Genomic DNA, 11,638 nt, shown 5'->3' on the forward strand with positions numbered 1-11,638 from the left:
TGCACAATGCACATTTCTAAATATTAAGCCTAAAATGTGTTTAATTTCACTATTAGTAAGGATAGTATGATCACTGTATAATTTGAATACAAGATATATATACTTGTACTAAAGTATACTTGCAATAGTTCCACTTCAGCATAATCAAATATACTCAACACAAAAATACTTGTTCCAGTTGAGCAGACTTTAAGTATACCCATTTAGGTAGCACTTTATTTTACAGTACGTGTACTTTCCTGGTACATATATAGTAATTATGTTGTACATACAGGTAAAAGAGTGGTAACACAAGGTACTTACCTGACATGTATGTACATGGGAACTAATAAGAAACACTGCTGTACTTTCCAATGGTACATACATGGTAACTACTTTGTACCTATAGACAAGTGTTGGGTAATAACAGGTGCTTACTTATAGTGTTCGTATATGGTAACTAACAGACACATTACTGTACTTACTAATGGTTTGTACATGGTGAATATTTTGTACTTACAGACAAGTGTGGGTAATAACAGGCACTTATGTGTGGTAACTAGTAAGACACATTACTGTACTTACTAGTGGTATATACATGGTAACTATGTTGTACTCACGGACTAGTGTGGACACAAATAACACTTAACTACTGTGAAACAAATGTGCTTACCAAAATGATACACTGCAGTAACTATACAGCACTTCATAGTGTTAATACTTATCAAGTAGTCATTTTAAGCAAGGCTTTTGACACATGACAACTGAGTATACCAAGTACAGTAGTGTAAATGATCTTTATGTATGTCATCAAAATACCCCTATTAAGTGAATTATTGTCCTGTAAAGATTAGGCAAGTTGAACCGCAAAAGTATATCATCCAGTACTCAAGACGTATCTTGAACCATGCTTGTACCTCACCCTATGTAATATATAACTTAACTAACTGGTATATTCACTAGTATGTTCATAATAAGTACATGGAAATAGGACTGTAAAATAAAGTGAACCCTTGTACATAAACATTACATAGGAATTACCAGATCTTTAACTTTTGCAATAATAAGCTTAAGCATTTAAAAAAATTAGTAAGTACAGTAATGTGTCTTACAAGTTACCATAAATAAGTGCTTGTTATTACCCACACTTGTCTGTAAGTACAAAATATTTACCATGTACATACCATTAGTAAGTACAGTAATGTGTCTGTTAGTTACATATACGGACACTATAAGTAAGCACCTGTTATTACCCAACACTTGTCTATAGGTACAAAGAAGTTACCATGTATGTACCATTGGAAAGTACAGCAGTGTTTCTTATTAGTTTGAATGTACATACATGTCAGGTAAGTACCTTGTGTTACCACTCTTCTACCTGTATGTACAACATAATTACAATATATGTACCAAGAAAGTACTGTAAAATAAAGTGCTACCCTTAGTATAAAATAAATGTATTTAAAATAGATTTTAGTATATTTTTCACTAGGGAAAGCAGCTTTGGCAGCAGTGGTCTGTTTGATCTACTTACATTGTAAAAAAAAAAGGTAACCTGAAAGTATAACCTTAAAAAGCTATTTCTACCTGTTTTAACCCAGAAAAAAATATTTTGTTGGTATAAATGAATGTATTTAGGTTGATTCAGTGGTGTTAAATTAAAGCAATAAGCTCCAAGAAGCCGTGGTTTACATTGAATTTATAACAGCTAAAGGGGCGTTGTTCTTTAGCTGTTATACTGTTACTCTGCTCTGAATCATGCCTAAAACCCCATTAGCTGTTATAAATTCACTGTTAACCATGGCTTCACCGGGCTTATTGTGGTACCACACAATACAAATAATAAAGCCAAAAAATATGTATCAATGCAACTTTCATTAAGTAAAATCAATAAAAGCCTTCCTTCCGCCGGAAAAAATAGTCCCTGACCGTGAAAAGCAACAAAGGTTACATTTATTATGCCATTAGATGGCAGCAAAGATTGTCTTTATAAGTGAATCACTCAGTTGCAAAGACTTTTATATTAAAACTTCTTGTGAACATGGAACAAATGCTTTGACTAGCGCTGTCAGTGTCAGCAGGGCACAGGAAACCCCATTAAATGGGGACAATTTCGCTGCGGACATTCAATCGGAATTTTATTATGAACATATGACTGACCTGAAGGAAAATGCTAAATCTGAATGCAGATAATAAACTCGGTCACTAGATATCTCTCTCACAATACTCTTCTACATAATGCAGTAAGCGCCAATGTACAAAATCAATTGAGAACAAAAATATATGTTTACGTTTCTAAGAACGTAAACATATATTTCTCAGTGGCGCATAGATTCTCATGTAATGCGGTCGGCTGTATGTTTTCGGGAATTTTACAAAGGCTTTGAACGCGGCTCAACCAATCAGAACCAAGGGCTGGAACTATCTGTTTTATAAAATATTGTTTACTTGAATAAAACTAGTTAATTTAGATTTTTTGGTTATTATTCTTTTCAGTATATGCTTAATGTAATTTGTCTGTTGTGCTAATACGACTTGTTTAATAAACTCAGCTTTCTTATAAAAGAATTTGGTTTTGCATTGTGCCTCTGCCTTCACCTTTCTTTTCTTTTATGAATTTTCATTTCTTTGCTGTCAACATGACTTGCTCACCATGTGAACTTCTCGCATCTGTTCAGTTTCAGAAAGTTCAGCAGAGCAGAAGATCAGACTATTTTTGGAGCGGATGAAGGGGACCACAGATTGAAATGCACAAGTTGTGGATTTTATTTCTGATATAAAACTGTTTAATAATTATACTGCAGTCTATTATCTCTTTTTGGCTGCTTGAAGATTCTTTAAAAAATAATCAACCGTGAGGGAGTAAATAATGTCAAAAATTTCATTTTTTGTGTGTGAAAAATTTGCGTGTGAAAGATATTTCATTGTATTTTTAAATATCTAAAACAACTGTGCTAATATAAGAACTAGCTTTATAATTTCTATGATTTTCATGATCAATGCTCATCATGCAGTATGTAAACGGTGACAACAGCCAGCCGCTTTACTGTACATACACTGAGATCAGAAGGTGAGTGAATACTTTGACATTGATTTCCTATCCTGTCATTTGTCCCAGCAGAACAAAGCATCCGCCGCTCCGCCTCTAAGACGTGTGGCAGGAAGCAAGTCTATAAATAGGCCCTTGCTGTATGCGTCTGAATAAAAATAACCTCGAAAACTTAAAGTGAAGGTATAGCGCACGCTCCATTCATTGTCTCAGACAACAGTGTCACACTCTGTTTTCTGCAGTGCATCCATCTTCTGCCAAGTCCTATTAAAGGGACAGTTCACCCTAAAATGAAGATTCGGTCATTATTTACTCACCCTTGTGTCGTTTCAACCTTTTATCCCGTCAAGGATGAAGGATTTTGGTAACATTTTACTCATATATAATAATGCATTAAAAAATTATTTTTAATGCAGTAATTACACCTTTGTTACACCTTTAAAAAGTATAATGCATTAAAACACATGACATCAACCAAGATGTAACAAGGAATCTGCAAAAATTATAATGCATTTTAACTTTGGTTATAATTATTTATGAAAAAAATATAATGCATTATAATTTACATTATGAATACCTTTATAATGCAGTGTACATAGTAAAGTGTTACCAGATTATTTAGCTCATAGTGACTATGTCTGCCTAAAAAGTTAAAAAAAACACCACAAAATTAGTCCAAACGACTAAGGGTTAGTTCACCCCAAAATAAATTGTCATTAATTACTCACCCTCATGTCGTTCCACACCTGTAAGTCCTTTGTTCATCTTCAGAACACAAATTAAGATATTTTTGATGAAATCTGAGAGTTACATGACTCGTCCATAGACAGCAAAACCGACACTTTCAAGGTCCCTAAAGGTACTAAAGACATCGTTAAAACAGTCGACGTGACTGCAGCGGTTTAACCTTCATTTTATTAAGTGACGAGAATACTTTTTGTGTGCAAAAACAAAACAAAAATAACGACTTTATTGAACAATCACTTCTCTTCCCTGTCATTATCCTTACGTAGTTGCCGCAGTAAGCACATTGAAGGCTTCCGTGTTTAAGTCCGAATGCCTGCTCAGTATTGGCCAAAGCTGATCATGTGAGCAGCATGATGCATACGCATGATGCTGATGCAGGAGCCGGCAAATAATGAGTCTGCGTTCAGACGTAGAACCTGGACCGCTGGATGTCAATAACTAAGGTTGAATTTTAGTCACATTGACTTTTTTAACAATATCTTTAGTACCTTTCTGGACCTTGAAATAGTCGGTTAAATTGCTGTCAATGGACGAATCATATACCTCTAGGATTTCATCAAAAATATCTTAATTTGTGTTCCGAAGATGAACAAAGGTCTTACGGGTGTGGAACGACATGAGGGTGAGTAATTAATGACAGAATTTTCATTTTAGGGTGAACTAACCCCTTTAAGCGCTATATTCCAAGACTTCTAAAGCTATACTTTAAATTTGTGTGAGGAACATAAGTCCTTTCACAATCATCCACCAACTTGAATCCATTGTCACTTCGCCAACCCAACAGAGCCACGCCATGTCCCCTGGGACCCCGCAGCACATTGTGATGTACCGTGTAGAGTGTCACCATTCGTCTTTGCCGGCCAGACAAAATCTATTTCTCCAGATTGTCCTTCCTGTGAAGCTCAAATGCAAAGCATAGTAAATCACAGGTCCTCTGGTATTCTGCAAAGAGCTCAAAATCCAGTGGTCAGGGAGCAATTAATCTTTCACGCTGGGCTAGCCTTGCAATAAGACTGAGCATCTGAGGGGTCCGGATCATTAGGGACACCATATACAGCACTGAGCATTATTACCTTTGATCCATAAACTCCACAAGGACATTCATGATCATAAACTCCTACAGTGCACTCAGTCTCTTTACTGACAATGTTGCCGTCTTCTTAAATTGGGAAGCCACATGTAATTGTTGGTTGATTATTCTATTGCGCTGCTACAATAACCAAACCCATCGTAGTGACTGACTGAGAATAAGAAGCGGTTATTCTCCGCAGGTTTTAATTGTGCTTTTGTACCCTGTATATCATTGTTTTGCGAGAATCGTGATTCTACCTCCACAGGAGAAAACAAATTGACGCGCTTTAAATCCGAAGCTAATTAGTTCCACTCAGTTGAGGGTTGTGACAGTCGTCACCTAAGGGCATCTAATGCAACCTTGACAGGTGTAAACTCTAAGGGTGTTTTAACACCTGCGAGATGTGTTGAGTTTGGAGTTCGTTAAATTTCCAAGTTTGTTTTAGCTTGCTAGATTGTGTTCCCAGGGGTCCGTAAAAATAACACAGCAGAAAGAACACAGCACTGTTGGAAATTAATGACTGTTCCTTATTATTCTCCAAAAATGCATGAACAATAGAAAGAAAGTGATTAATTCCGCAGACTAAAAGGTTCCCTCAGATTCATACTGCAATTATTGGTGCAATGACAGGTGTTCGCTATCTAATATCACTTTTTGGATTTACTTCATTAATTCTGAAATAAGTTTCAGTCAAGCATGTGTTTTATGGAGGAGACCAGATTTTACATTGGTCATCAAGTGGATCTAACACAGTAAGAAAATTATGCAAAAATAAAATGCCATCAAAAAACAAATATTGAAATAAATATTGTTCTATATTATTCTTTATCTCTCTGCTTATCCATTTATTTTTTGTGACTCTTGGCAGGTTACACAGTTATGCCAGAAGGTGGCGATATGTGACTTTATGTAAGTCAATAAAACATTCACTAAGCCGATTCATTCAAAACACTGGTTCGTTTAAGAAAAAGAGAGTTGCTGCGTCCTCCAGAGGTCACATTTGTTGGCCACATATGTCGTCCAGGCGGACTCATTTAAGAAAAGTAACCATTAGATAGTAAAGTAAAAACGAAATTACAGTATTTTACACCTCACAAGGATAACAGTCAATTTTATTATGATTACTTTTCTTAAAAAAGACATCCTTGATGATGTATGCAGCATACAAATGCGACATCCGGAGGACGCAGCCTCCGAAATGAGACAATCGTTCAGTCAACAAATTCATTGTAAAACATCCATCCATTTTAGTGAAAAAAGAGTCATTGAACATTAAACACTACTGTGAGACTGGATTTTACTAAAGACGGTTGGAACTATTTCCATTGACAGAGCAAAAATACGAGCAATATTGTGTTTAAAATGTAAGTTATTCAAAATTACACTGTAAAAAATCTAGTTGAGAAAACGTTTAAGGCAACCAGCTGCAGGAGATTTTTGTAAATTGAACTTGTTATACAACAAGTTGAGAAAACTCAAAAATCTCCTCCAGCTGGTTGTCTTAAAACTTTTCATTTTTCTCAACTTTAATTTTTTACAGTGTACTTGTTCATTGAACAGTTTAATGTATAAAAGCACACTCATCAAAACATCACAGTCACACTTGTACTGTTAACCTGAATATCAACTCTTCCTGAAACACACATTAGAACACCAGTGCCAGTCATCCACATTAAAACATTTATTGCTGACTGATGGTTTTTACCATGCATAGCTTTATTCGTGGTTTTAGCGGAGGAGGGTTTTTGTCATCAGCCTGATTTGGCTAGGTTTTGCCCAGTTACATGAATATGTAAACACCACATAATTTGATTGGATGCACACTATGTGTCATCAACAGCAAAACAATATGTGGAAAGTGTTCTCTCCATTTTATTTTGGTATCCTAAGCAACAAAATTACATAGTTAGTTGCATATTGTTATTTACATTTAGCATTATTTTCATTTTTTCTGTTGCTGAACCACCAGGTGAGAACCACTGCACTACAATGTGTTCCACCACACCATGATTGTTCTATGTAACTCAGACATCCAATGGTTTATCTTCATCATAAGTGATACATTAACTATACCAACAGTCAGATTTGCAGATCATGTTATTGCTACATCAATTTTCATTCATTTTAACTTGACATTCTTTACCATCATTATGGTTTTTCAGGCAAACATTCAAAGATTTTCCATTGCACCACAGAAAGGTTGGCCTCTAATTATCTTCCATTTCTACTTCTAATATCATAGATTTTCCTTCTGTAATGATGAAGCCCATTGTTGCACAAGCACTGACCCTGATGACTGCTGTGGAAAACAATTACACCCCCCCCCCCCACCTCCTGAGGAGTCACACAGCAATTATAATAATCCTATATGAAATCACCACAGTATCCGTGAACAAAGCCGCACTTACCCATGGCAAAAAAGGGGATCCCAAGCAGCGTAGAGTTAAATTTCCCATCAGAGATGAAAAAAATCCCAGCTGCCGTCACGTTGGCGATGCAGATGGTGAGGACACCCAACAGGCCCAGGAAGGGTTTCCCGCGCAAGCAGTCCCGCATAGAGCTGGAGATGGTGGCTGCCAGGAGCACCAGCACCAAGCTGACCAATACCTCGCTTTTGGCCAGTACTCCTGTCTTGTGGAAGTCCCGCCATAAGCTGAAGGACGTAAGCGACTGGATTTGTAGCTCCTGGCTGTCTGTAGCCAGCTGGTACACCAGCTTACAGAATTCACTCTCCCACTTTTCAGCAATGATGTCCTGAACCACTGGGCCAAGGTTACGGAGGTAGTAGGTGATTTGGATGGCGCGAGCAAACTTAACCTGTTGGTCCCGGCTATTTGTGGACAAGGCCACGCCGCCCAGCTGATGGCCAATAAAGGACACCCGACCATCCTAGGGCCAAAACAAACCAGTTACTAATTTATTTTACTAATTTACTCATTAAAGGAAACTGTTATGAGTGAAATTCAGTTTGAATTCAATATAACAAGTGTACTTTACTATCAGTAAAAATCAGCTACAGTCCAAAAATATGTTAAATAATTGGTACGCTTGGAACATCTGAGGATTACTAAAGGGATCTGTAGTATTGGCTGCAGGAAGAAATAGCAATAGCAGCCATGTACCATTCATAAAAACAGTTTAAACTCCAACTTTAATCCATAAAATATACCTTAATATGGTTAAATGTGTAATAAAATGTATCCTATAAAACCATACATCCCTAGTTAATAAATCAATATACATTTGTAAACTGCACAGTTCAGAGTTTTATGAGTGGGAGAATCTTACTCCAATTCCTGACTGCATTTAAACATTAATCCCATGTTATAATCATGTGTGACTTGCAGAATCAGCAAACCAGTTAATGAGCAGCTTTGTTGGTGTAGATTTGTTCTGGTATTTTAATGGATTTAACACACTTCAACAATGTATTACACTGCCCGGCCCAAAAAAAAAAAAAAAAACTGTTTGGATTTTAATACTTAAGAGTCTATGGATGGATCATTATTGCAGTGATTATTATTATTCTAGCATGTTATATGTTTGGCAACGGTTCTTTTAACCCTAAAAGATGGAGTGTGTAGCTTTCATTTCTTAAACAACCATGTATTAATATCAGGGCCATATTCCAGAATGACAATGTCAAGATTCATCAAAATGTGAAAGAATTGTTGGGAGGGAGCATGAAGAATAATTTTCACATATGAATTAGCACTGATTTGAACCTCAGTGTAAGTTTTTGGGATGTGCTGGAGTAGACTTTACAGAGTGCTCACCTCTTGCATTGTCAATTCAAGATCTTGACCAAAAAAATGATGCACCTCTCAATGGAAATAAATGTTGTGATGTTATTTCCATCAAGAGGTGCATCAGTTTTTGGTCAAGATCTTGTATTGACAATGATAGAGGTGAGCACTCTGTAAAGTCTACTCCAGCACATCCCAAAGACTTTCAATGAAATTAAGGTCTGGACTCAGAGGTGCCAATTCATGTGTGGAAATGATTCTTCATGCTCTCTGAATCATTCTTTCACAGTTTTAACCCTGATGAATCTTGACTTTGTCATCCTGGAATATGGCCATGATGTGTCTTCCTACATGGTTGTTTAAGAAAGGAAAAGCTACACACTCCATCTTTAAGAGTTAAAAGAACCGTTGCCAAACATATAACATGTTAGAAACATAATAATCACTGTAATAATGATCCATTCATAGATTCTTAAGTATTTGCCTATTAAAATCCAAACAGCGACTTTTTTTTTGGCCGGGCAGTGTACATTTGTCTTTCATGTAAAAAAAAAAGAAGCAGTGTGTACTTAGTGTCTTTTAGCTAAATGTCAGACAAGCAAAACAGGCAAGAAGAAAACACAAGCTGATATCCACAGCATGAAGCTGGATAAATGTTAAGACAATCTCTACAGTTGAACGACATCAGTTTTGCACCAAAACAATGCAGGATGAATAAAATCCAGAGAAGGTGGAACATTATTGTATTTTGCTCAATAGTCTCAATATTTCAGAATCCAATAATGAGCTGGACGGTGCATCACCCTATGCCGAGAGAGCGATGCAGCAATACAGCCTCAAGATGTTCTGGCACAATATGAATGAGCTCTTGTAGAGGCCACCGTGAGCACCTCATTCACACAGATCGTGCTTCTACTCCTACTGACGTAGGCTTAGGAAAACAATAAGATATCTGGCTTGCTGTACTGCTGTGTTATATTTAGTCTTTAGTCTGTGAGTAATGCAGCATTTTGGTGAAGACTGTTTTAGTCTTATAGGTCTCGTATAATTATTCTCATTTTATGACATTTGAACAATGTGCAAGAAATACGCTACTGTCGATCATGAAATCGTAAAATATTTAACAGATTTATGTTCATGTTGTTGTGATCAAAATTTGGTTAACATAATTTAAAATGTTTATTCTGTTTGAATAATTCCAAATTTAGATTATTGATGAATATAAGTCTAGTTTACAAGCATTTCGCGCATAAACACACCTTATATGCTCACATTTCCAGCTGTGGTCTTCCCAGCATGCACTGGGGCCTGAAATAATAATATGGTTTCACTGTTTCCCCAACAACTGTTGTTGGTTTATTGTCATATTCAGTAGCTTGCTGTCTTTTGATGGCATGTATTTGTTCCTATAAAATGATCAGTTAGTTGATTGTTACATGTGTCTGTGTGTACAGGTATTTAAGGCAGTGTTTTTGTTCCATTACTGACTCTCTAATCACTCATAGAAACCACACAAGGGGAAAACTCTTTTTTTAAGTGAATACAACTTAAGAAACCTTCTTAGAAGAACTTAAATTTAATTGTTAGTAGTTTCTAATGAACCAAGTTGAATCGTTTATTTTAATGCAGCTTATCTGATACTTGATTCTAAACAGTTGTATTTAATTAATAGTATTGCTTGTAATCTGCAATAATTGTATTGACGTCCTCTACCACATCTGTTATGAAACAAATAAGATAAAAGTCTAGATTCTGTGAGTGTCTTGTAGTGTACATTGCATCACCAGCCCCAGAGTGCAGTACTGGAGAACTATGCAGCTGATTCCGAGGCTGCACACACTACTAGAATACAGCAGCACTGAGTCTATTCATAATTCTGAGCGTTTCGTAAGGTTTTCTATGGCACAGTCGCAATATGCCGAGCTCCTTTTTGCAGTTTCATTGTTGCAATGTCGTTCCACCGCACACAAAGGCTGCGTCTCAAAGCCCTCGAAAAAACGCTGTCTCGTTAGGCGGCTCGCGAGGTTTTTGAAGCACAGCCGCTGTGCTCCAGACTATATATGTCTCTTACCTTTAACGTTGTATTCGGATAGCTCACGGGGACCTTGGAAAAAGTGCTGTTAGACAGAACAGCTAAGCGAATGTCTTCGAATATGGTGATGATATCATCCAGGAGGCATCTCTTGTCCCGGTGGCTCAGGACACAGAGATGCGCGAAAGTGTAATTGAAGCCTTTATAATTGACACGCATATCCAGGACCTTCTTGTGCACCTGGAGCACCTGCTCGGCCAGTTCCAGGATATTTCCCCCGGATTTGGCCAGTAGAATGAGTCTGCCATATCTGCCGGGGGTGTGCAGGTCCGAGTACAGCTTGTGCTTGGACTGGTCGATGGGGAAGAGGCTGTTGGCGAGACTCCGCTCGATCTTCGCGAGGCTGTGCGTCGGGGCGACCAGGATCTCCAGGTCCGTTTCGGGCTTAAACCGGCTCAGCACCGTGGATCCGAAAATAATGGTCAGGACTGCGGGGACGGTGAGGAAGAACACCGGATGCCTACTCACGAACAAACCCAGCCAGTAGAAAGAAGCTTTCAGCCCTCTGTGTATCACTTGCCGCAGCATCCTCCTCCAGATCCAGCTTGCAGCAGATGATGCCCCGGTTCTTCCTATGAAGCACATGTGACATGTGGCTCCAGTTCAGTCAATCCGTATGAGAATACTCACTACACCTGTGAAGCACTGCAGCGATTTGCAACAAGACAGTCAGATATTGATCACTATAGAGGCTTTTTGGTTCCATCCCTCCCCCTGATGTGTGACTGTTTCTCTCGCTTCTTCTGCTGCAACAGCAGCCAGCCCCAGTCTGATGTGCATGTGTGCTTAATTCGGACTATTCGATCGGAGGCGCCTGATTTATGGGCTTTATTGTAACCATGTGCTGCTGCTGCTGCTGCTGTGTGCATGGAAGGAGGCACGACGGGGAAATACTGGCTGGCTGGCTGGGTGGGTGGGGGCTCATTTTTAAGAACACGCGCGATTCAAAGCCC

The 11,638-nt window shown here is 37.9% G+C and overlaps 1 protein-coding gene across 2 annotated transcripts in view; it reads right to left on the reverse strand.

Annotated features, from left to right (window-relative positions):
• The window catches only part of ptchd4 (patched domain containing 4), a 38,002-nt gene extending 26,732 nt beyond the window's left edge, over positions 1–11,270 (reverse strand). Inside the window, exons 1-2 of one of the 2 annotated variants that reach the window (XM_067383133.1) lie at positions 10,839–11,270; positions 7,256–7,736 (exon numbers count right to left, since the gene is read on the reverse strand). In XM_067383133.1, the coding sequence (XP_067239234.1) occupies positions 7,256–7,736; positions 10,839–11,270 (913 nt within the window). Of the gene's footprint in view, positions 1–7,255; positions 7,737–10,664 lie in introns of both variants that reach the window. The other variant, XM_067383132.1, reaches the window with a different exon arrangement.
• Positions 11,271–11,638: the final 368 nt, after the last annotated feature.

This window comes from Chanodichthys erythropterus, chromosome 4 (assembly GCF_024489055.1).
Source record: "Chanodichthys erythropterus isolate Z2021 chromosome 4, ASM2448905v1, whole genome shotgun sequence".
Classification (NCBI taxonomy): Eukaryota; Metazoa; Chordata; class Actinopteri; order Cypriniformes; family Xenocyprididae; genus Chanodichthys; species Chanodichthys erythropterus.